At 44.4% G+C, this 27,210-nt stretch overlaps 1 protein-coding gene across 1 annotated transcript in view; it reads right to left on the bottom strand.

Moving 5' to 3' along the window:
- SERPINE2 (serpin family E member 2) overlaps positions 1–27,210 on the bottom strand; it is a 55,840-nt gene that overhangs the window by 13,560 nt on the left and 15,070 nt on the right. The window contains exons 2-4 of the mRNA XM_039855702.1: positions 10,514–10,794; positions 7,535–7,762; positions 2,370–2,567 (exon numbers count right to left, since the gene is read on the bottom strand). Of these exons, the coding sequence (XP_039711636.1) occupies positions 2,370–2,567; positions 7,535–7,762; positions 10,514–10,787 (700 nt within the window). The 5' untranslated portion in view covers positions 10,788–10,794. The remainder of the gene's footprint in view (positions 1–2,369; positions 2,568–7,534; positions 7,763–10,513; positions 10,795–27,210) is intronic.

Genomic DNA, 27,210 nt, shown 5'->3' with positions numbered 1-27,210 from the left:
AAACCTGCCCCGTTTTTCCGTAAAAAGCGGCTTTGTTGGCCAAAGTGGGAAACCGGGGCACATATGACACCCTGTATTCTGATGCACGGCCCACGAGAAAACCTGGGTTCCGATTCCAGGTTGCTCAGGAAAAACCCGATGACAGGCACAGAACAGAGAGCAGGGAGGATGACAACGTGCTGCTCACCGCGTTTACTTGTGAGGGATGAGAATGGTGGAGAGATGGGGACTATTGTGTTCTGTGCTGAATTCAGCCCAGATTAGTCTGAGTCCGACGAGAAATGGGTCATTTAAGCAGAGGTTAATAAAGGGACTACTTATAAAGCATGAGTGGGGTATAGAGAAACCATTAAAGATAGAATCCTGGGCTACAAATACTGGGGCACCACTATCAGCCTTCAGGCTGGGAGGGGTGAGGGAAGAGGAGGTGACTCCGAGAGAAAGACCTGCCGGCAGCCCCTGATGGCAGGAGCTAAGACCTTGGCGGAGAGATGCAGTGGCCTTGGTGACTGCAGGGAGAAGGCTGAGAAGCCAGTGCCCAAGCCCTCTCTCCTCCCTAACCCCTGTCAACTGCTGAGTCACCTCGCTAGCCAACCCAACAGGAAGGCAGAGGACAAGGGAGCCCGCCGATGCAGCCTCCTGGGGACTCAGAACAGGGTAGAGAAGGGACAGCACGAATCAGGGAAGACATCCAGCATACTGCAGTTACACAGAACTTGAACCTTTGACAATAGGAATGGATTTGTATGTTACTTTCTGTAAAATGCACACGTATATTCTTAGACAAATCCGTTCTTAATTGTAAAGCTACCTGGGAGATGCAACTTCCTCTCTGGGAACGTCCTACATACTCAATTAAAGTGTGTGATATTCATTCCTGTAAACACAAACATTTAATCTTTCATGGGAATGTCTACAGAATCCTTGCATTTTAATCTTTGACTACTGACTTATTTGCTATTTTTCAGCAATAGAAACATAGAGTAAATGAGGTCCCTTCACTTTTTATTTTAGTAGAATGCAGAATGTGTATGAAGATTGACCTAAAATCAAATTTACTTTGGATCTGAACTGGTGGCCATGCTGGAGTTTCGAGTTAGTCTTAGCCTGAGAGTGATTTGGGGGCAAAAAGAGCCTTTTATTATTCTCAGTTGCTTTGTACGATACCTTTCCACACAACTTTTAAATAAATATTATCTTTTTAAAAAAATTTACTGAGCCAATGACAAAATTTTACTAAGAAGTTTGATGAATGACAAGTGAGAAGGAAAGTAACTTTGTTTTTTGTGTCCCTCACACGAGTCATTCCTTAATTTAAAGAATCGGGCTGGTGTGATGTGAGCTGTACTTAAAGCTAATATACTGAATATGCAAAAGAAATACTCGGGGCCCATATGTCCAGGTATTGGTTGAAGACATCAAGGCTAACTTACAAAGGAAAAGGAAGATCACTTAAATTGGACCGTTAGTGCTTCCGTGAAACCAGATTTAAAAGGTAATCACCAGACTTAGTTACCTATGCCATGGAAATGACAACAGAGATGCGTCATTTTTTTTTTCTTTATTGTAAACGTGATCCATATTGTTAGAAATTTCAAATTCAGATAAAGAAAAATAATCATTTGATATGCTACCACTGTTAGCATTTAACATGTCTCTACAGACGAAGGAATATGTAGAAAGTATTTTATATAAATGAGATGAATCTGCATCTGCTGTTCTATAACTTGTTTTCTGAAATCGACCATATTTATATTATCTTTCTACTTATATAAATTAAAATCTAACTCTCACATGTGTTAGCTATCTGTCTGTATCCTGCTTTTATTTATTTGCTAGCGTGTGATTAACTTTAGAGGATCACCTCCTCAGTGTGCAGCTGCTGAGGGCAATGATTCTGGAGGACTCTAGGGAGTCCTCCAGACCATGGCTCCTGGCCACCAACTGAGCTTGGAGATGCCACTTCCCCCAGCACCAGCCACGACTGAGCTTCGTCGATCTTCCTAATTTTTGCAAATCTGATAAGTGGAAAAGAAATCTAATTTTTACTTTTATTTCTAATTTGGTAATGTAAAATTACTAACGATGAATTGATAATACTTTTATCTGTTTACTGCCCATTGATACTAATTTGTGAATTGCCCTTTCATCTTTAAATTTTGAACCTAAAAGCTTATGTGTGTTACCTACTGATATGTAATCTTTGTAAATAGACTTACCATGAGCTTTTAAAAGAACTCTTCCCTCCCCTTCTCCGATGTTTTTTAAAAACATAAAGAGGTAGATTTGCTCCTGAGCTAAGGCAAGGCATGCGGGCCTTTCTGCGGCTGGCACGCTCTGAAACCGAACCTCGCCAGGTATGAACTCACCACTCTGAAACAAGGAGAGCTGGGCCAGCATCGGCACTTGATAGGACTTTCCGTCGGCTGCCACAAATGTACGTTTCTTCGTGTTCTCAGGCCGAAATCGTGACTTCCACAGACCCTTAAAATACAGGGCGTTAACCAGGACCATCTTGGTCAGCACACCATCGATAAGGTCCGGGGAGAGCAGGTTGTCGATCATACCTGTGAAGTCACAGAACAGACAGGGAGGAGACTCAGGGCTGGCAGTCCACCGGAGGGAGCTGTTGGACTGTGCAGAATGAAAAACTCGACGGAATTCTTAGAAGATTTTAAAAAGAAATTTTGTGCGATATCCTTTTGTACTAATTTTTTTTTTCTCACTAAAAATTAAAGCTGAAAACAAATTAAAGATCAGACACCAGGAAAAGACTTTAGAAACTCTACGTTTAGGGATTACCAAACTTTGTATCAAGAAATTCTTTTATAACTATTCCCTATCAGCCCCAGGCTTTAGAAAATTTTACTCATTCAAATAAACTATCCTTAATTAATTTCCCTATTTCTGCTAATAGCTGATACGTATGACGGTCAGTGAGGGATTCTGGTCAGCATGAGATAAGCAATTCTCGTGTCGTTTTAACCATAGTTGATTTATCGCAGTCCAAATAAACAAACACTTCAGGCTATGCAAGGTTATCAAAGATAAATGCTTAATTTCTCTTAAAATTTTAGAAATACTGAACATTAGTTTGTGGCCCATGGTTATCACAAGGCCTCGGAACTAAAGAGTTGAAGTTAAAATTGGTGTCTAGATTTATGGGTCAGGGATCAAGCTAGGTGCTAAAATTATAGAGATAAAAAGAAATGAGGTCTGTCCTGGAACTCCTAATTTTGAATGAAAATACTCTTCTCAAGAGATCAGGGTGGTCCACCTTGTTTGTGTCATGAGTGAAGGAAGGAGCGACCCCAATAGTTCCAGGATGCTCCTGTGAAGTCACAAAGATGCTCCAAAGTGTTACCTGTGCTTGACACTCTGGTTGTTCATTTAGGTTCCTTTTGCTCCATATTTGAAGGTTCAGGGGTGTGTGTGTGTGTGTGTGTGTGTGAGTACGTGCGCATGCACAAGTAAGAAGCATCGCTAATACCCAAAGCTATTAAAAATTAGTTTAATGTCATCTTTAGACCAAACATGTTAAAAAAAAAAAGTAATAAATGCAAGTTATATGTTAAATGGTGATAATAAAACCAATAGTTTCTGAGGGAGCAAGAATGTTTAATTCAGCAGAGAGCTTTAAGTCTTTTTAAATAAAGCTCAAGAAGATTCTCATGTAAAATGAACAAATGTTTAAACAAAACATGGTAAAGAAGCAGACCGGGGTCCCTGGGCCCACAGAGCACCCAGTAAGACAGTTCCATGACTGCTCATTACTTCCACAAGGGGGCACCAGCGCCTCCTTAACACGGGAATGGAAGAAAAATACATAAGCCGTAAATAAACAGCCATGGATCAATATAAGGCCAGCCTCTGCGAACAGGCTTCCCTGCGGGAAGGAAGTCAGAACTCTGTACTCCAGGGAGAGCAAGCTCCTTAGAGTTGGTTCCTCAATAATGAATGTTTCTTGCCTTTGCTGGGGACACTGCCCGGTCCAACCCCCACCCGCCTTTGGGACGTAGTTCAGTGGTCCCCTCTCCCGGTCCGCTCTCCTCACCCCCCTACTGACACCCAGGCACTTTCCACAAAGCCCGCTGCTCAGCGCCTGCATTACACCGTGGCATTTTATACTGGACAAATTTAAGATGTCTCGCTCTCCCAACCGAACCATGAACCTCACAAGAATAGGGACCTGCCATTCATTTTTTAAAAATCATGCTTAGCTCTATGCGCAGCATGCAGTCAGTGCTCGCTAAGTGTCTGAAGACATACATCTGTTCAGCCCTTTTTTGCTGAGATAAATAAAACCTCTGATTGCCACTGGAAGGACTAAAATACTGTAATGTGGCATGAAAAACTAAAAAGAAAAGAAAGGTGAAGAAATGCATAGTTTAGAGGCAAGAAGGCATATGGGGGACCTGCCATCAACAAATGTCACAAATATGCATCCATCATCCATCCACATGTACACCGATATAGCCACCATCCATCCTCCCAGCCTCCTTAGATGCCTCCCTCTTAGGTGCCAGGTATTCTTTTAGATAAGAAAGAACAAAAATGTGCCCCACCTTCAAAGAGCTATGGATTCGAGAGGTAGAGGCTGCCATGAAGACTTGGAAAAGTGCAAAGCTGCAGTTGCAGTAAGTGCCTTGAAGTGGAAGTACTCAGGGATGTGAGGGGAAGGAAGAGGGGACTCCGATCTGGTCGGCAAGGTCAGGGATGAACGGCTCCCTGAGGATGTATTACTTGAGCTAACGGCTATAAAAATAGCTCACACTTGCACATCTGCTAAGTGCCAGGCACAGTGCTGAATGCTTTACGTGTATTATTTTTATCTGTTAATGATCTTAATGTTGTTACAACTCTTCCAGGAGGTATCAATCACTATTACATCTCTATTTTACAGACAAAAATGCTGAGGATCAGGGAGGTTAACTAACTTGCCTAAGGTTACACAGTCAGTAAATGGCAGACTGAGGTTCGAACTCAGAACTTAGGCTTTTAACAGTCATGCTATTTGACAGTGTGAAAAGGAATGGACGTTCTCAAGGGGAAAGGGGAAGGGAGGTGTTCCAGGTATAGCGGGCAGCACGTGTGGGGTGTGCGACAGGACAGAGGATGAGGCCGCAGAGAGGGGGCAGGGCAGCCCGGCTGGGCCATCTCCACGGCCCTCCACGCGGGAAGTGGCCTTTGTGTTGGTTCTTCTACTCCCTGCAAGGGCAGAGGCCACCATCTCCCCAGGGACAGACTTCACCGTCGTCTGCTCATGGACTGTTCAGTCTCCTGGGTCCTTCTGAGACCTGTCATGTAGGCAGGTACTTCTCAGTGGGGCAGTTCACCCCGAGGGGGTAGTTTTGAAATTTGTGGGAGCATTTCTGATTGAATGGGCAGTGGCCAGAGATACGACATGTCCTGTAACATTCAAAACGGTCTCAATGAAGAACTGTCCTCTCCCTGCATAACTTTCAAACACCAGGCCTGATATTATTCACATCAGTGAGAAATCTCCTTATTAAGATCTGAGCCCAGAATCTCACTCTTTTTCATGCAAACACATGTACCTTTGGCGGGGGTGGGGCATACTTCAAACGTACACTGCATTTGCTAGGAATGTGACTACTATGTAAATCGAGTGGAGATTATACTTGTTTTATTTGGAAATTTACCAAGGGTATTGCACTGGTTCAGAAAAAAATCACATTAACAATGGTAATGCATTCAGCTTGTGGCTTCCGAGTCGCCAGTTACAACAGATGCGTCTTGGTCTGCTTCGTTACGTATTCAGGTGTCGCTATGCCCATGGGTTTGCCTGCTGAACTACATATATAAATTACTTTCCTTTTTCCTTGTATTGTAGTTTGGTATTCTATTAGTTTAAAAAATGTTGCGTCTGTTGTGTTCAGGTTATATGGCCTATACATTTCATTTCGGGATTGTAAACAAGAGAATTAAAAATATTTGTTTACAAAGAGGGAGTTGGGTCTGTGGGGTCGGAAGGCACTGTGTGAGTCTCAGCACTTGCCCTCCCCAGAGATGCAGCAAGCAATTGAGAGGATGCGCATCCAAGTGCTCTGAAACCTGTCAAGTGGTATTCTAATATGATTTAATGTTCCCATTACATCGTGCAGAGGAAGGCTGGGAGGGCACAGTGACGTGCCAATCAAACGGCCACTTAGCTTCCGAGTGTCGCAGCTTCCTACCACTGCTCTGAGGCGCGCAGGCTCAGAAAAACCACGAAACCCTCCGCGTTTGCGGGTCTCCTGATGGTTTCATGGTTTCAGGGAGGGAGCCCAGATTGCACCGTCCAGGATCCTGTTGAGCAAAGGCGCCACGAATTCCCCAAAGCCAGCCTGGTTCTCCTACACCCTCCAGAGCATTCCTTGTCCATCTCTCTCTTCGTTAGTCCCTCAAATGGGTCTCGAACAGTCCCGCGTGTAAGGGTGGTGATGGGTGGTGGAGGCGGACCACGGGAGAATTTGTTTTAACAAAGAATGTCGGCATCCCCTCCCTCGGAGATTCTGACTCAGCAGGTTGGGGTCCAGTGATCTCCCTTCTAAGCATACGCCCCTAGTAATTCTCATGCAGGTGCATCGGGAACCTTGCTTTGAGAAACATGACTTGAAAAGCCCGAATTTCCCCAAGTTTTGTCTTTGAGCTTCTTCTCCCTAGTGAGTCTCTTTTGCTTGCATTCCTGTGGCCTTGACTCTCCCTTCTGTGAAAAAACGGTTCCTACATCTACAACCCTGGACTTAACTTGCCTCTGTTAATCTGGACCTACCTCTCTTCCCGGGTGTTTTCACCTGGACCTGCGGTTTACAAATTAACAGGTTCAAAACTGTTAGACACTGACGACGTTAGACGTTTTCTCAGTTGCAGGAGAGAAGAGACACACGTCAACAAGCAATCATTACACCGCGTGGAAACTGCTATAATGAAGGGGCACAGAAGACGCGTCATCATGTGCCAATCAACCAGAGAGGAGGCACCCACTTCCCGAGAGATGACAGAAGCAAGAGGCCGGGAAGGTGAGGAGAGAGATCATTCTTGAATCTTAAAGGCTGATAAGGACATTCCGGGCAAAGGAGACGGCAGATGCAAAAGCAGGAAGGAGCGAGGAGTAAAACTTGCAAAACAGACAAGGGCCCGTGGGCAAGCACTCTGGGGATGAGACGCAGTGAGAGAAAGGAGTCTGCGGGGCTGTATTCTGCTCAGAAAAACCACGAAACCCTCCGCGTTTGCGGGTCTCCTGATGGTTTCATGGTTTCAGGGAGGGAGCCCCACAAGGGACCCAAGCCACAGGGAGGGAAACCCACAAGGGACACAAGGAGTGGTCGCATGAAAAAGAAAGGAAGGCGGACCGAGCTGTGAGGCCTGCTAAGAAAGAAAAGACAGCTCAGGGACCTGGGTGCCGGCCCTTCCCAACGGAAGCGTCACTGGATTGCAGACCCATGTTCGAATCTTTGAGTCTCACTCACACTTTCATTTGCAAAGTGTAAGATCGCACAACATAGGGGCCCGAGGAGCTGTGACCACTCACCCCTGGTCTCGTTTTTAACCCACGCATTGATGGAGTCACAGGCGGAGGCTGGAGACTCAAAGTTGAGATTCCGGACCTTGCACTGAAACACATCCTTGTTTCTCGCGACGAAAGGTGCTTCGAGTTTAGAGGCCTTCCCCACAAACATGGCGTTGGCCACGGTCACGATGTCTTTGTTCTTCTTGGAGACGATGGCCTTGTTGATCCTCTTTAACATTTTACCGAGTCCTAAAGGAGAAACGAGAAAATGCAGCAGTATTCCCAAAATATTTCAGAAAAATGATGTTCCAAAGTTATCTGCTATCTTATGGCAAATAAAAACAGTATAAACGAGACAAGTATGAGTAGCGAGAGACCACAATTTTTTTGCTTTCTCGGTGGCCTCGTATTGAGAAAGGGGAGAGGGGATAAAATAAAGTACGATTAACAGGTCTTAAAGTCAGTCGCACGTCTATAGCATATTTGAGGTGCTCTCTGCCCCGCCCCACGTGGACCTCATTCTCCTGAAACATCTTCTTGGCACCAGGTCAACAGGGAGACTGGCGAGCTCCCCCGCTAGGTAGATGTGGGGGTGGGGGGGTGCGGTAAATGGAAGGATTCTCCCCAACGTATTCTCTTTTTCGCTTCACCATCTTGAGGGCGAGTTCCTTTCCTGCCGAAGATTTAACAACATGATTCCCTTTCTCTATTTTGGAAGAAAAATGAAGAAAACGAGCATTCGAGAGACTGTCAGAAGTTGCCAGGCGCCACCATCCAAGAACAATGTGAGCCTTGCTTGGTATAAAGCTCACAAAGTACAGGGATTAATTTTATGGCGACGTAAGCTTTATTTTACACGAGCCGTTCATACATGCTCCATTTAGTTTTAGAGCATGGAAAAGAGGAAAATAAGTTATAAGGAAGAAATGTGTTTCTACAGAGAACTTGTTAATTATGGATCCTTCTTAATCGCTTGGGGTCTTTTCAAAATGGCACTGTCCTAAAACACCCTGCAGGGCGATCCTGATGGCTTTCTGGGGGGCTGACTTGTCCCTCTGAGTGTCTCTTCTTCGGATCCTTTAAACAAAGGCAGGGTAAAGTCTCCCATGCCCCACACAGAGGTGACCCTCGGGCCTTTGTTGGGCCTCTCGTGAGTCTGCCCCACACTGTTCTGTGAGCAGGCCCAGCAGGAGGAGGCGAGCCCATTCTTTAAGGAAGGGAGCAGCAAACTCCAGAGGCCAAGTCCCAAGTCTGTCCCCTTCAGCCACTGTCTCCTCCACACACCCTAGAAGAACAGGACAAACCTTTCCTCTCTGTCCCCGCAAACTGGCAAACTGTCTGCCACCATCGTCAACGAGAACATCACCACTGATCCAGAACTGGGGCCTGAACAATCACTCAGGCTCCCTTGGATGAATATCTCATGCCAACTGAAATCACAGCCTACGGCATAACCGTTAGCGATTTTGGAGGAAGAAAAGGGTGCGGTGGGGGGTGGTCAACAGGGCGATATCATCGAAACTTTGGAAATACTGCTTAAAATGAATGTGGCTCAGCGTTAACACAAACAACAAAAATCCAATTGCCATTTTGGAACTGCATTGGCTGACGGGACCTGGACGACACTAGGAAAGGCCATAAATTCTAGCGGTGATTCACTATGAAGTTATACATCAACAAGAGTTTTCTGAACTCCCATGCCAGAGGCAGAACAGTGTGTTCTACGTATTTGGCCTTTTCCTGCTTCTGACAGGTGAACAAATCGCAAACTCATGCAAAACTTCCATGCCGCATAATCAGTAGTCAGAGCAGGGCGGTTAGACATTTGGTGCCGGCAGCTCTGGAGGCTACGCTGAGAGCCCGGAGTTCATAACTCCCCATCTGTCTCGTCTTCCTCACCCGGCTGAAGGCATTAGCACAGTCAGGAGCCCCAGAATGTCGTGGCCGGCAGAAGGGATAGCCCATGGGTAGCAAAAATCCCTCATTTTCCCATAAAGTTAGGGAGACCTAGATGTGAAAAGGGACTAGCTCCAGGTCACAATGCCATGAAGGGCTCCGAAGCCTGCCCTGCTCCCTCGCACCCTGCAGCGTGGAAAAGCAGGTGGCAGGTAACTCTCTGGGCAAGAAAGCAGTAGCGAAAGCAACATGACATTGCCAGGGCATGTAAGTTCTTACGTTACATTTTAATGAGTAACTAAAATCAGGGGTTTCTTTAAAAAAAAACAAGCTTTTTCCCTCGGGCTCTACTTAAAAAAAAAATTTTGTAGCCTTTTATTTTGAAATAATTATAGGTTCACGGGAACTTGCAAAACAGTATATAGGGTGTCCCATGTACCTTTCGCTGTTTCTCCCAATGGTGATCTCGTGTATGACTATGGCACAGTACCACAACCAGGAAATTGCCATTGGTACAGTCAGTTTCATTCAGATCGCACTTGATTTCTATGTGCGCCTGTGTGTGCGCGCGCACACATGTGTGCGTGTGCGTGCGCATACGTGTGTGTGGAGCTCTATGCAATTGTATCCCCCGTGTAGATTCACGTGTCCGCCACCACGGTCGAGACAGAGCACAGTCCCATCACCACAAGGCTTCCTCGTGCTGTCCTCCACGGCCACCACCACCCCCCGCTCCCCAGTTTATAGTTTTAAAAGTGCATTCACAGCCATAATGCATTTTTAGCTCTGTCTGCCATGCAGGTGGGGCAGACGGACAGTTTTCTTTTCCAAGATGAGAAAACTGGAGCGTTGAGAGGTCAAGTGATGGACCCAAAGCCCCAGAGCTGCAGAACAGAGGCCAGAAGCCAGTTCTCGTAACTTCCGGTACCACAACACCTGTCGTTTAGAGGAGAATAGCCTGAACCCCAGATGGCACCAGTGAACCCCCAGGATGCTCTGTTTGCTTCTCGGGGCTGTAAGCGGAGACCCAGCAGGGAACCCTTCTGGTGCAGGACCCCGGCACGACCCCTGCGCGACCCCGCAGCCAGGGCCCAGCGCACGCACCGTTCACATTGTATTTCATCATCATGGCAAGCTGCAGCTTCGTTCTGCCGCTGGCTCCCAGCTGCAGCATCCCCAAGGCAGACGCGATGCCATGGGGGGAAACGATGATGTTGTCACGAGGCCGCGACTTGACAATCTGATTGAAAACCTGGATGCCTATGTCAGAGCCCAGTTCCTCCAGAGGCCGAGGATTGAACTGCAGGCACGCGGAGGGCAAAGTCACGGTGGCCAGGAGGAAGCAGGGGAAGTGCCAACTCATGGTTCCTTCCGGCATGGCCAGCCTGAAAAATCAGATTAGACAAAGAACATTGACATTCTGCTAAATGAACACTTTTTTGGGGTGGCTACTCTGTACCTGGCACGGTACGATTTATGGCACTCAGCAGAAATGAATGCCTTCTCAATATATTTGAGCTAGAAGAGTGTAGACGCGATCGGTTTTGACTGTATATTGTCAGGGGGATGGGGAGGGAGCAGAAGGGAACCTCCACTTGGTAGATCCAAACTGTTTGTCGGACACTATTCTAATTGTTATTCATTTCTCATAAATAACACCATTGTTCATTCGATTAAACCAACATTGACCAAGTCCCTACTGTGCAGAGCATACGCTGTAATAAAGATGGCCAAGCCCCCTGCCGCCATGATGCTGCCACCCCAGAGGGGACAGAAAAGAGACCAGGAAGCAAGAAAGTAACCTCGGAGAGCCATCAGGGCCAGGCCACCCAAACACAGTGATGGCAGCGAATGACGCGCTGGGACGGAGCCACCTCTGTGGAGGAAACGCTCATGGTAAGACCTGAGAGAGGAGACAGACCCAGCCAGGCAGTCAGCAGCGGGGCGGGCACGCCCGATAGAGGGATGGCAGCGCAGAGGCCCTGAGGTGGGAATAAACGTGGTATGTTTGAGGTCGGGGTGGCCGTGAAGTAAGGGCCCCGGGGGAATGAAGAGGAAGGAGGGGCCGCATCCCGAAGGACCCGTGGAGCCTGGTATAGCTCTTGGGTTTCACTCTAAGGGAGAAACCACTCAGGTTGCTATGATTACCTTATAACTGCATACCGTCCACTTGATTTTTTAACATGAACATATTATTTTCTTAAAGAACTGTTAATTAAAATAAATTAAAGTGACACCCTTAAATCTACAATAGAGCAGAACATTGGTAAATTTGACAACTATGAGGATGGCACTGTTTACACTGATATTCTCCATTACAGTGATTTTTTTTTCTTTTTTTTTTTTTGAAATGTGCTTTCTTCCTTGATTACCAATTACCCAGCTCTCTTTGGCTGTGACAAATAAGAGGGAGGCGTTTATATGTGTTTTTGGAAAAGTAAGAACCTAAAAATGGCAGCCAGTAAAACAAAAGCAGAATTCGTGATGTGGCTAATTTGGTTCCCCCGTCATAGACCCAACGAAGTTTCTGCTGAGCCCAAGTTCCCTGGGAACCAATTCGTTCTCCCGTCAGGTGCACTCCAAGTAGGAGGCGGGGCGTGTCTGCAGAGAACGGGAAAGAGGAGAGCCACTTAGGAGACAGGTGACAGGAGTGACGAGGAAATAAGGACTATGGGCTCCAGGACAAAGAAAGGGCACCGGATCAGCGTCGGGCAAAACCAGCACTTGGTGTGTCCTTGCCTTCCTTTCTCTATATGCTTGACCTTTGTCCACCTCCAGGTCATAGCAGATATTCAATAAATACGAGGGCTTATATGCTTTCTATTTTGGTTAATTATTTTTTTATTGCCGCAGAATCACGTTTATAGAGTGTCACTGGGAAAGTGATTGTGCCGAGTCCGGAGCCTCACTTGTGAGCACCAAGCACTTTCCAAAAAGAGTGAAATTCACTGGGGTCGGAAGAGGAGTGTCAAGGAAAGGGGTCCCCACCTGCGAAACCCACACAGGGCCACAAGGTAAACCACAAACAAAGGCCATCATTCAAGGTGGTGTCACAGTTTTCTTACGTTTTGTGGAAAAAGCACATTTAAAAAAATTTAGACCCTTCGGGGTTTCTCCAGAGCTTCATAGTAAAATAATGGTATAAATGCAGCCTGTCTATATTCAAAACACGTATGTCACCTACATACTTGGGGCTTTGCTATGGCCAGCGTGGCCTGTTTGGACTTTGGCACCTAGGACTGGCTCCAATACCATGACAATGCCCTGAGTTTCTTTCAGCTTGTTGGACACTGGAGAGCTTCCGAATCCTGATTATGGAGGCTTTACTCAGCTCATCTAAAAATTAGACATCGTGCCCTCTCTCTCTCTCCTTTTTTTCTCCCTCGGAGATAAATTTCCTCTTTAAAATGAAATACACCACAAAGTATTCATAAATATAAAATAATGTGTATGGTCTTTGTCACGAATGGTCAGATCCAGTGACTGGCACCAACTTCATCAGTCTATACTGTTGACTCTTACCTTACAGTCTATTCTGGCACCCACCTTCAGCATGCCACAATCTATATTCCCGAGCCTCCAGGATTAGCAAACATTTGAATAAATATTTGAATCTGCACATTCATAAAAGACATCACATTGGTTTTGCCTCTGCTACCTCAGAGTTGATTCACCGAAATGGTATATATTGATGTAGAAGGTTGTGAAACAGATAGAAAGGGTCAGTAACAGAAATTGAACAGCTCCCGTGTCTCGGAGTCAGCAAAGATAATCTCCCAAATAAATAGCCATCTTATTTAGCAGAATTGTGCTTGGTTGTGCATTTTTACTAGAAGAACAGCTTCATTATGAAGTGGGGAAGGCTGTCATGGGTGTTTTCCTTAGTTTCTTGGATTTGGGAATGTTTTGAGCGATGCGGTTTCATAGCAGTGCATTGGAGCAGTGTCAAGCTGTGCAGAACTTAGAAGTAGAGCTTTTCTTTGGATTGATGTTCTGGGCATAACTTCTTCTTGGCCTCGGTTTCCTAAGCCAAATGCTCACTCATCTAAACTCACCTGGTTTCTGTACATGTCTAAGACTAAGCTTTCACTTCTCTCCAAAGTTTCATAGCCAGGAGAAGGGGGCTGATCCATACATTATTTCAGGCTTATAAAATTCCTCTACTGACACACATTCATGTCCAAATAGATAATCTTTTACATAAAATAACTGTAGAAGTTATCAGGCTTTGAAACACTAATTCTCTAGAACAAGCAGTTTCTCATTATGGGAAGAACACTGTAACCTCCTGTTCATTTTTAAGACAAATGCACTTTAAACTTTTGAATAAGAGAGAAAGAATAAAAATGCTGCCCAAATGTATTACGTAGCATCGATATGGAAGATTATGAATCTGTTTAAATATCTCCATTTCTTAATCTTTTTATAACAGTAAAAAAAAAAGTTCTAGTTTAAACCATCAACGAAAGGAGATCATAAACCTATAAATAAAGCCATTATCACAGGCATATCCTTCCAAGTGTGAGTTTCTCTTTCCCCACATACTTCTAGTTTCCATCACTCCAAATTTTTCTTTCTCAGCGTGGGGAATGTTTTTGAAGTAATTGGGTACTGCTTTGGGCTTAAAATAAGTTTTAGTGTAGGGAATAATTGGTTGGTAGTTTTGCAAATGCCAGACTCGGAGGGCATCCCTGTATTTATAAACGTACCACTTGTTCACGGCAGACAGAGAAACACAGTCTCTATAGACCCCATGACATCAAGCATCACTTCCACACAGATGATCAACTCTGTAGCTCAAATTCTCAGCTGGATTTCAGTGCCATACTTTCAACTGTTCGCTGCATATTTTCACCTGATTGTTCAGAACACCATCCTGGCCTGAAAAATACTCCATCAATGGGCTATGGAGGGACCCCAGTCTGTGAAATCCACCAAGTTTCTTCTTAAAGGGTGGTTTTTCCTGTTACTAGTTCTTGGTCTTGCCCATGCCCATGCCTTTGCTTCTCTCCCTTGCCATCTACCTACTAAGCACCGGTGCTTCTCCCAACCCCTTCCACAGCTTGCGGGAAGCTTCCCCTGAAGTTCCAGATAGAACTAGTCACCCCTTTTCCTGGATTCCCCTAGCACTTCCTATTTACACCTCTCTTTGTTTTTCAAGTATGTTTCCCCCTCCCAACTAGACAGGAAGCTCACAGAAAGCAGGGCCATAAGACTTTAATAGTTCAGTGCCCGAGGGGTCTTATTTAGGGCCCTACCATTGGGAGACACTAAATCAGAGGTTGACCCATGGGACTCATTCAGCTGCTCAAGTTGTTTGGTTTGGAATACAAGGCGTTCTAAAAATATTTAAGTGATTAAAAATTAGAAGATGTCACATACGATCTAGATTTAGAGTTATTCTCAGAAAAAAAACGAAAATGAATGGAGCTCTGGTAACACGGAACTCTTATTCCCATGGCAAATATCCTGCATAGCAACCAGCCCTAGGGGCTGGGCCATGCTTTCCTGTACGCCACAGCTCCCTCCGCTCCGGTTTCCATCACTCAAGCGACCTCTCTAGGCTGTGGCCAGACCAGACCCCTGCACCAAACGAACCAATCCATTAAACAAGGGGAGACTAAGAGAGCCGGTCACTCCAAGATCCTTAGTCTCAACCCGATAAATTATTTTTTTTTACAAAATAAAATAAAATGACATAGTTTATATGTAACACATGATCTAATGATACATAATATATCTGTCAGCTCTAGTATAACAAATAAGATGTATATAAACAGTTTGGTGAGGAAAAAAACACTAGAAAGACTCTTCTGGCTCCAATTCTTAGCCAGATGAGTCACATCTGTTTTAGGAGGATGCAGGAGTGTCTAATAAATGCAAAGTATTCCATCCCTAAAAAAAGTTTAAAGTGATACATGTCATAAAATGTACATATATATATATATATTTATATCTTTATGTTGTAAAAGATCTCGATTATACGCAAAAACAAAATAAACCCCCAGTACCCAACATCCGGATAAAATAATGATCACTTCATGTTCTGGCCATCATATAATTTAGAATATTTTCAACACATACTCTAAACCTAATGAATATATATATATTCCACATACATATATATGTATGTCTTTATAAATACAATATCATCCCATTCAAAAATTAATAATTCTTTTATATGTTAAATACCTAGCTGATATTCAAATTTCTGATTCTCCTGTATTTTTTAAATAATTTGAATCAGGATCTAAATAAGCTCCACACACTGCGACTGGTTGATATGTCTCTTGTATTTTAAAAAAAATCTTCCCCCAGTTGCTTTATTTTTAACTTTTTCTTGGAACTTTTTGTTGAAGAAACCAGGTTACTTGTCCTGTCGAGTTTCCCACAGTCTAGATTTTGCTAATTGCATTCATGTGATGCTGCCTTCTGTACTTCCTGTAAATCAGCAGACCTGGAGCAGGAGTCTGCAGCTCCTGGGCCAGATATGGCAACACTTTCTGTTTTGTCTGTGGCTGCATTCAAGCTCCTACAGCCAACTGAGCAGAGCTACCCAGCTGCAACAGAGACTGTGGGCCAGCAAAGCCAGAAACATTTGCTACTTGGCTCTTTGCAGGAATTTTGTCACCTCTGTTCTAGGGCCTGGTCAGATCTGGATTTCTTTTTCCTTTTCTTTTTTCTTTTGCAAGAATATTTTATGGAGGCATTGTACCCAGTGCTGGAAGCAGGAGACAGTGGCCATTTGTCTTTTTTGTGACGTTAGCAGCTACTTCTGATCATTGCTTCAGTGCATTGTTTATTATGGGTGCTATTGTAATTCTGACTTTCCTTCTTTATTAGTCGGAATACTTCTATAAAAAAGAAATTTTCCATAACCAACTATTTGGTTATCCTGAGGTTCAGTTTGTATAGCAAAGGCAGGATAAATGCTTAATTCATTCCCTATATTGTTCTCACAATAATAAGCTGGTTACTCAGCATTCTTAGACTTGACCAGAGGGTTTTTTTGGTTGGTTTGTTTTCTTAGTATAATTATGAACACATGTTTTCCAACAAATTTTAAAGGTCTTGAGCCACTGAAATTTCATTGTCCTTGTTGATGTTCAAAACGAGCCTCTCCAGGTTGGCTCCTGAACCTTTCATATGACCTGTAGCCTCAAAAGCATTCTTGTTTTCCAGACTGACAAGATGTTCCGGGCTCATTTTGCACACTTCCTGTCCTAGGTCAAATCAGCCACTTCTCTAGGGGGCGCTGGTTCTTTTTAGTGGGAGACAGTATTTAGAGACCACCACAGGAGTATGCTCACCTCATAAACTCTAACTCTAAGAAGACTGGGCATTGCCAATGTGGAAAGTCCAAAATGCATTTACATCATTCTCTGGATGACATCCATGAAATTCAAGTTATGAAAGACTGTTTACCCATGAGTCAGTTTGCCTCCCATGGCCAGATAGCCCAGGGGCTCACACTGGATGATAAAAAGATGGAGGAGTGAGCTGGGAAGTAAAGTTGGTCTGGAATAATCAAAATGGATCACCCTCACGTGAAGGCAGTGAGTCTCATACTAAGAGTGGGATCTTAACAATGCAAGAGCCTGAAATGAACAACTGGTACACAGCATGACAAGGAGAGCCCCCCAATTATCTTGGGGGGAAGGTAATGACAACCAACCCTGGGCCCTCCTTAACGAAAGCTGTCATTTTCTCAAACACTGGGAAATGCTGATATCCTTCTGGTCTCTATGTTTCTAAGATCCTCATTCTCAGTACCTAGAGCCCTTCATTATTCTGCCTTTGGACTAACCATTTCCTCTAGAGGGGCTGGCTATAGGAAGTAGGGAAAAACAGCACATCAGATTATATTAGAATCATGACATCTCCCAACAGTTTTTCTTGACAGTTTTTCTTCCCCAAAAAATAAATGCGAAAGAAAAGTATTAGGCTGCCAAACTGAGACTTCTAAGTGGCCTTAAGTAGGACTGAACTGCCCAGCAGTCAAGCCAAATGTGTCTCACCATTACTTTACCAAACAGCAAAGGTCTAATTCTTAGGGCTGTTTGGCAAGAGACATTCTAGAGATCTTCAAAGGTTGACCCGCAGAGATTAAGGCCGCATCTGCAAAGTGACAGTAGTTATTAATACACAAACAACTGGGGTTAAGGGTCCTGTAATGGGGAGAGGACTCTGGTCTCTCGAATCTCTATAAACATCACTGAAATATGTCCACCCAAACCCGTCTTCATTTTCCAAATATCTACCACATTCTCTTAAGGCAGAAAGTTAGACAAACAAGCAAAACTAAAGTGCATTTTGATACCCTGGGAAGTGTAGAGTGTTATCAGGATGAGTCGGCATCTTTAAAAGTTCACAGAAGACACAGGAAACACTAACTGATCAAAGTGACAGAGGCTTGGTGGTTTTAAATGCGATCTTTCAGGTTACCAGGGAGAGGCTTAGAGACGTCTTTGAATTCCTTCTTAAATTTTTATCAGACCTCAAAGTGTACACTTGATCTATGATGCTAATTAATTTAGCCAAAAATGAACCTAAAAAGACTCAGGAAAGAAATGCTCAGCTACTGAAATGTATGGCAACAATGTCTAAAAAGTTTCTTCACTGAACAGCCACATATTTTATTAAACACTCTGACATCGAAATGCCTTTCATCTACATATCATTCATTCTTAAATCATTTTTGGGGTGACGGGGGAAGGCTATGAAGAAGAAGTGAACCGAGGCTTTGTTAGCGGTCTATCTTTTAAAATAATGGCTTACAAGACATTTATTCCATTTTCCTCTAAGTGTCAGGGAAAATGAATCTAAGGTCCAAATCCTAGTTCTACCATGCACTAACCAAGAGACGAGGGCAAGTCAGAATCTTTATCGACCTCACCTGTGCCATATTAGAAATCAAATTTCAAGGGTGGTCATGGGAATTCCATAAGCTCTAACAGAAAGACAGACAGTAACTAGCACAGTATCTGGCTCAGAGTAGGTGCTCAGTAAATGTTGGCTTCCTAATCCTTGTCTTCCTCAGTGCTCTAGACCTGAAATAGTCACTGATTTTTATGTCAACAGTTCTTTAGAAAGTCTCAAGGATCAAGCTAAGAAAGTGGGTCAAATACAACTTTCCACCTTGATAAAGACCTGTCTGTGTCTTTGTAGCTTCCTTGGACCATTTAAGACATAGAATATGACAACGCTGGTGTGTTTCAATGTCTCAGTAAGAGTACTGGAAGGGTTGGATCATAGTGGGGGTGGCGGTGGGTGAGCATGTTCCAAAAATCCTTGAATGGGGCTGAGATATGTTTATTCAGTCTGCTGACTTAGTTTTATTTACAGTATCAAGTCCTATAGACTTTTTTACTGACAAATCTTTAAGATGCAACAGTTCAAATGGGTGATTTCCAAATCAATAGCCAAGAGACAACTGAAACCAGTGTAATGATAGTGACTAGTGGATCTCAAGCTTTAAAACAATGTGGCACCTTTTTTAGACATAAAAAAGTATTACAGATGCTTCATGACTAATTATATTTTTAATACTTGTGAAAATACATGATAAAAACGATCATGGATTCGTAAACACTTTACTTAAATGCAAATTATTTTTATTTATGACAGCATCTGGGTACTTTCAAAAAGTCATATTTCGAGATATCATTTATTCAGTCTATACTCAAAGCTGGACCACGAATATGACTTTTCTGACCCCCGAGAATAACTATGATGTTGTTGACAGGTTCTCAATTCACAGGTGACAAATCGATGCTCTCTAGATTGCCGCTAGCAAAAAAATGAGCAGTAAGTGTTAGAAGTGTAAACTGATAAAAATCTTTCTGAAACGCAAGTTTTGGTATGCATAATCTTTAAAAAAGTGTATACCTATTGGAACAATAACATCCCTTCTATCAATTCTATGGTGATAATCAAAAAGATTTGGGTCTAAAAATGTTCACTGTAGAGTTACTCATAGTAGCAATAGCAATTATCATTGCAACCTCAATTTCCAATGGAGAGGACACTGTGAGTGACCCTTCCCAGCTTTGTGGACTTCTCCTCTAGCTTCTCTGTGCCTTGCTGCTAACAGTTTGCACCCACGGCTAGTGGGAGTTGGAATCCTTTTTCTTAGCAGACTTGAAGGCGCTTGGGATTGTCATACATCACTCCTTTACCCTGGAGGCCTACGGCCATTGACTACCGATCTGGCAGTATAAAAGGTCAGCTCCTTTGCCTCGAGGTGGCACAACCCACCTAAAAATATCCCAGAGTTCCCCAGGGGTAGGCTGAGTGTGGGACTTCACCTGATATCATCCCCTTGACTGGCCACTCCCCTTTCGAATCTCCACTTCCCTCACTCCCTGACTGTTCCACCTGGGGACACTTCCTCGATGAATCATGTGCACTTTATCCTTGCTTCAGGGACTGCGTCTGGGAAACCATGACCTAGACATCCAACAGCACAGGTCAGTTCATGACATCCATCTTACACAATGCCATTCGGCAGCTATGAAACGATCTTCGGAGAAATTTAAAGACATAATAATATATTCCAGAAATCTCTTAATCAAAAAAAGAAAACTATGGTATATTTAACTATGTAAAATAATACAAAGCACAGAAAAAAAAAAACTAGAACGATGGATATCAAGATATTATCTATATAATTATTTCTGATGGTAATATGATATGGTTTATTATTCTTTATACTGTTTTGTAGTTTTCAAGATTTCTAAAATGAACACATCACTTAAAACGAGCATCTTTTTTTTTTCTGTTTATAAAAATCCAGCAGCCGGAACTCAGATGCACTGCAATGTGTAATAAGGAGGAGCAGGAAAGACTACAGAGCACAAGAACAGCGGTCCAGTCACAGAATCGGAAAAACTCCAATAAAAAATGGCAGTTATTGGAAAAAGAGAAAGAGTTAAGAAATAAAGTAGTGAGACCCCTTTATATACACTAAAATGAATGTTACACCCCATTATAACGCATAGACCATTTAATGCAGAGAGTTTTTAGTAAATGGCGGCTCTATTTTGATGAACATAACTTGATCCACTAATGTGGCTAAATCTACATATTAGATATTTAACAGCAGGGATTACAGTTTGTTAAGGTTTTTTGTTTTTATTTTTGTTTTGTTTTTTAATGCCCGGCATTTAGCATTGTACCTACTATATAGTAGGAATTTGTTAATGAAATAAATTGTAGTTCAATGGAAATTACCTGATCCCATTGCTATTTTAGGTAGCAGTAGCAACTGTCATCCCTAACTTGAAAAGAAATCCAATTTTATTAAAATGTATAGAATACATTCTGAAGTGCTCAAGAGTAACAGTCATCATTTACTGAACGTCTGCTATGTGCTAGACTCTGTACCTGGAGCTTTATACAGTCAACACTTAGCTACATGCTCAACTTAAAAAGAAGGCATTAGTATCTGTATGTTACAGATGATGAAAACGGAGGTCCGGAAAAATTAAATAACCTGTTCAGATCGTACGGATCGTACGAGGTGAAGAGATGTGTGAAAACCAACGCTACGAGCCAATGTCTCACGCTGCCTCTTGTGACGGCGTTTAAAGAGTCAACTGAGAAAAAAGTGAGAAACACTGCCTTCTTTCTACCTCTCTGTCCTGTGCTTAAATCATCAAATTCTCAGCGTAAACAAGTGACCACAGCTTTACAAGGCACAAGACTTGAACAGAATGTTTGTTACTGGAGCGCAGTGGTTTTCTACTTGGAACGGGGCTCCACTGCCCCCCAGGGGACACCTGGCAATGTCTGGAGACATTCTGGTTGTCACACCTGGGAAGGGGAGCTACCAGCGCCCACCGGGGTGAGGTCAGGGCTGCTGCTCAACACCCTCCATTGCATAAGACGGCTCCTCGCCGCGAGGAATCACGTGGCCCGAAACGTTAGTGCCAAGGACGCGAAACCCCGCTGGCGCCCAGGAAGGCACACGCTCCCACTCTCCCCCCGGCCGTCACCCCGCGATGCCACTGACTTTCCTTAATTTAGGATCAAGGCTTCAGTCTGAAGTCCTACGCTGTTTCTCATCAAAGCAACGACCGCACTGACACCGACTGTCACCGTGGCTCTCCTTGTCATTTTCAACCCAAGGCTCTGTATGTGGGAGAAGAAGGGGTCCGGCAGACTCATCCCTTCTGTGTATTCCAGAAGGGAAGGTCTGCCTTGCCGGTAATGAGGGCTTTGGGCTGTCAGCTCACCTTCTCGCATCAGGCTCGTCTACAGCCTGCTGAAAAGAAGACCTGTGGCCGGGGGCGGGGGTGCCTGTGTCACACCGAGCTTCCTGCAGGAGCATCAGGGAGGGTGTCGACACCAGGCCTTCTCCCCAGGCAGCTGCCCTCACAGGAGGGAGAGGAGCCCAGCCTCCTGATGTTGGGGTTCTCCGGGCACCCCTGACATCCTTCCCTTAGGGCAGCAGCAGTGAACTGAGGCTGACACAGCCGGTCATTACCACCTGTCGGCCTGTCCCCACCCCCACACCCGGTCTCTTACCGCCCCCCCCACCACACCTGGATCTATCATTCCAGTTCAGGAACTAGAACTGCCAGGTACAGAGAGAAAAACCTAGAACACTCACATATACCCTAAATCAGTCTTAGGGCCACTGTTCTGACTCCCGTGGAACTTTCTAAACCATTCATTTCCAGTTACATGCTTGGTTAAGTAGAGGGACCAAACCTCTACTTTCCTCCCTCCCCTCATGAAAAGGGAGCAGGGCCCAGCCAGAGAGAGAAGGACACTCAGCAGGTGGACGCTGAACTGGGTCTCCAACGCCACCCTGAGCCCAATCACCCTAAACATGCCACCTGCAGGAGGTTCCATTCTGCCTGCTGGGATGCCCCCTTTTTCTCAGAAGGCGATTTCAGAGCTCGTGGGAGGCCTCTGAGCCCTGTGAATGATGGGGGTACTTCCTCTGGCTATGAGGGCCCTGCTCTGGCAGTGTTAAAAGAGGATGTGGGCTTTAATCAGGCAGGAACTCTAACGACTCACACATCCTCACTGACACTGGCAGAGGGGAGGGCCGGGACACCCATATTCGAGAGAGGGCTTCTAGTTTTCTAGGACTCAAAGTCACAGCTAAACCCACTTGGTTTTTTTTGAGACCAGGGTGGTATTTCCCAGGTTGCCATGGAAAGAACTGTTAGATAGCAGGTACGGTTTGTCCATTTATCTATTTCACAAATTTTCATGGAGTACCCGGATGACATGCACGGTGCTGAGGTGACAAGGACAAAAATGGACTCGGCGCCCACTCTCCTGGAGCTGATAGTCTAGAGTCTCGGTTCTCAACCTGGCAGTTTGGTCCCTCAGGAATCCTTTGGCAGCATCTGGAGACATTTTTGGTTGTCACAACTGGGCGTGGGGAGGGCACTACTGCCTGGTGGGCAGAGACCGGGGATGCTGCTCCACAGCCTACGAGGCTCAGGAGAACACTGCCCAACCAGGTCCCGTCTGCTCCAAAAGGTCAATAGGGCAGAGGACGCATTCTGAGGAAGGGCCACATAGGTGGACGCTGGAGAGTGAGCTGGACAGAACTGGACAAAGGGGGAGAGGGACAGAGGGCAGGGAGGAGTGTCACAGACAAACGATCTCAAGGGTAAAAAGGGCTGGTGTGACGAGGGACCACCGATAGTTCTGGAGATCGTGATTATGGAACTATTCTTCTTTTAACACCATCATCACCTTATAGTCTTTGCAAGACAAGGTTTACCTGATGAACAACAGCTCATGGGGACCCACGCCAGGATCCAAACTAGACAGAAGCTGGAAGAACCGTTCACACTCCACAACGTCCATCCTGTCTCATAACTGTCTTCCTCGACCATCACGTGCTCTACTGTAGTAGGGGCAGGCATGGGAACTGTTCTTCCTTAGCCTTGATACTAAAGCATGGCCCAAAAAAGGATAAGCCAAATCTCTTCAAAATTTAAAATACTTGCTCTACAAAAGACTCTGTAAAGATGATGAAAATACGAGGTACAGACTAGGAGAAAGTGGTCTCCTACACATACCACATGTCTGACAAAGGACTAGACTCTGGAAAATATAAAGAACTCTTATAATGCAACAGTAAAAATCATCATCATCATCTAATCAGAAAATGAGCAAAAGACACGGACGGACACATCATTGAAGAAGATACAGAGATGGCAAATAAGCCCACGAAAAGATGTTCAGTTTCATTCACCATTAGGGAAGTGCAAATTAAAAGCACAATGGGCTATCACTATCCACCCATCAGAAAGACAAAAATAGAAACTAATGATAACACCGAATGCTGGAGAAGATGCGGAGAAACTGGACAACCCACACGTTGCTTGTGGGAATGTAAAATGGTACAGCCACTCAGGAAAATCTGGCAGTTTCTTACAAAACTTAACATGCATTTTAATCACACTATCCAGCCGTCTTGGAAATTTCTGTCAGGGAAATGAAAACTCATCTTCACACAAAAACCTGTAAACCAATGTTCAGAGCAATTTATTCGTAAAATCTTCAAACTAGAAACTACCCAGATGTCCTTCGATGGGTGAAAAGTTAAATGAACTATGGCACATCCACACTATGGGGCACTATCCAGCAATAAAAAGTTATGAACTACTGACGTACGCGGTGACTTGAACGGATCACAAGGGAATTATGCTAAGTGAAAAAAGTCAACTCCGAAAGTTTACATACTGTGCGATTCCGTTTATAAAATATTCTTTAAATGACAAAATTATAGAGATGGAGAACATAGTCATTACCAGGAGTTAGGGAAGATGAGAGAGGAGGGTTGTTGTGATTGTAACAGGGAGACATGAGGGGTCCTGGTGATGAGACTGTTCTGTATCTTGACTGTGGTGGTGGTCACACAAACCCACACAGGATAAAACTGCACGGAAGTACACGCGCACACGCACACACGCACGTACACACACACCAATGAGTACGTGTAAACCGTGAAATCTGAAAGAGGTGAACGGATTGTACCAGCGTCGATTTCCTAGTTGTGGTATTTACTGTGCACTATAGTTGTGCAAGATGCAGCCTTTGGGGGAACTAGGTGAAGGGTATATGGCTCTCTCTCTACTTTTTAGGAATCAGTGACTCTTAAATAAAAAGTAAAAGAATAAAAAGTAAAAGACACAAGAACCCCTCAATTTAAACATTTTAGTCAGCAAACAGATGTACCTTAAGACAGATATTTTTATTATTTACTTGAATTCTGTCCCCAGTCCTTCCAGCGCAGTAAAAATGTCAATATTCTAATAGATATACCAAAAGTGTTTTTGCATGATCTGTGCATGTCAATTCCTAGACTTCTCACAGCCTCTGCAGGCTCCTGAGATAAACCATCCAAGTTCAAATCCCAGCTCCACTACCAATTAACCATATATGACTTGGACCAAATACGTAACTTCAGAGTGCCTCGGTTTCTCCATCTGTACAACGGGTATAACAGGGATCCCTGCATGACGGGCTGTTGTAAGAATAAAAAAGGGTGACACATGCCAGGTTTCTCGGTCAGCTGCTGAATGCACCCAGGCCTCAACCAAAGCTGGCTCTGCCACGTACCACCATCATCGTGGACGGTCAAGGGTCTCTCTCCTCGGCCTCTTACGGTCTATTCACCAACTCCTCTTAGTGGTTCTCTCAACTGCAAAATGTCCCCACATTCCAATTTCTAAAAATTGAAAGGATTTTAAACGCTGCCTTTTCTATTTATTCGTGGCCTTTTGTCAATTGTGGGCTGTTTTCTTCATGTCTTTGCTGTAGGAGGGATTAAAGGTTCTAGCAGGTGACTTTATCAGAGTTCTACCTCTGGTCACAAGTCCTCGGGGTAGGTGACCTGAGTGGCCTCGTCCTGCCGGGGGCAGTAGCCAGGCCACGCGCAGCCGCCACGAATGGCCCTGGGGATGGGGTCAGGAAATGACTGACGGTCCCTGGGTGACTTAGAGAATGTGCATCGGGCTCCGCTGATTTTTCCTGTGTTCTTTCCAAGACTGCCAGGCTCATGAATAAGGAAAAGCGTTTCCTACAAGCTGAAATTGAAATAGGGAGTGATTAGACTGAAACAATTTTTAAAACATTCTAGTGTGGCAAAGCCAGACAAGTCCCGTCTCAGTGGCTGAGAGACTCGATGGCAGAAGTCTGGATCGTCAGCCGAGTCTCATCGCTGCTTTATTTGCTTAGATGGAGGGAATAGCTAATACAGAGAATGCTTGATGATTGTCAAAGGAAACCATTTCGAAGAAACTCTGAGATGCACTGGAACGTTTATGGTAATGATAACTGAAGAGAAGAGGCAATTTAGGAGAAATACCTTAAATTTTAGAAAGCGGCCTCTAACTAGACCCAGCATTTCTTTAAAAAAAAAAAAAAAAAAAAAAGTGTAGGAAGATACAGAAGTCCCTTTATTCATTTTTGTAGAAATTCTAGGAAAAAGTCCTCCTCGTCCCTAAACTTGCCTTTTTCCAGAATCTAACTCTCAGTAAGTAGACTACCCGATCCCTCCAAGAATCTGCAAGTCATCCTTCATCCTTTCTCTGACCCCATTAGAACCATCGACAAGCTCTATCATCCTTCCTCTGAGAGTTCCTGCATGGTCTACTCTCTCCACTGCCTTCGCCCTCAGTTCAGCCACCAACATTCCTGGAAGAGGACATTAGTCTCCTTATCCAACTCACTGTCTGCACTGCCCCAGGGACCCTGCCAACAGGCTGACGAGGACCCTCGGTACCAAGCCCTGCATCAAACCCTCCAATGGCTTCCCTAAGCTCTTACAATAAAACGCAAACCCTCTCCCACAGCCTACAGGTGGGCCCACCTGTCCTGGAGTGAGCTTCCTTTTAGAGATACACACTGTTCCTGGTAATTCGCAGAAACTTCCAGGCTCTTCGGGCCCCAGGCCTCGCACTTGTGTCCCTTCTGACTGAAACATTTGTCGTCTACCTTCTCTTTGTGCCTATGGCTGGGGCAGGGACCTTGTCTGTCCTGTTTACCCCTCTGCCCCAGAGTCCTACATGGCATGTGGGACACCGAGATGCTCTCTATATAATCAAGGCATTGATGAAGAAGGCAGGCCTTCAACCATCAATTTAATTCACTTTGTGTAATAATGTCAATTACGGAAGCCACCATCTTGTAAGCAGGTTGTGATCTAAAGTATTTGGGGAAAGTCATTCTTTTTTAAAGAAATTCTAGAGCAAAGTTTCACAACGTTGGCCCTGACATTTGGGCTGGATGATTCTGTATTGCGGAGGCTGTCCTGCGTCTTAGAGGAGGTTTACTGGTAATCCTCTGCCCACCAGATGCCAGTAGCACCCTCACCCAGTTGAGACAATTAAATGTCTGGGGACATTAACAAATGTGCCTGGGGGAGAGAGGGAGGATCATCCCTTGTTGAGAACCACTGATCCAAAAAAAATTAAAAATTGATGGTTAGGACTTTAATTCTGCCCACAAAATACCTAATTAACCCATACTTTGTCTGATTCACATGCACAAAGGTGCCTTTTAATACAGTGTCACCTAACCACCACTTAAAACATCATTTCAGTGGGAGGAGCGTGGATTCTAAACCCTGAAGTGCTATGCTCATGAACCGCCATGGAGGCGGTGATTGGTCCATCCTGAGACTCAGCTTAGCTTTCTACATCAGCATGTGAAACAGGTGGCAAAGAATGGGGTGAAGGAAAGAGAAAGTCAGAGAAGAGTTGGGGGAAGGATGAGGTTCCTTCATATCTGACCTGACCTTTCATCTGTGTCTGGTGCATGAAAAC

The sequence above is a fragment of the Pteropus medius genome, unplaced genomic scaffold, assembly GCF_902729225.1.
Source record: "Pteropus medius unplaced genomic scaffold, Ma_sr-lr_union100, whole genome shotgun sequence".
NCBI classification, from domain to species: Eukaryota; Metazoa; Chordata; class Mammalia; order Chiroptera; family Pteropodidae; genus Pteropus; species Pteropus medius.
Note: the sequence above shows the minus strand (reverse complement) of the source record. Positions and strands in the feature narration are given on the sequence as shown.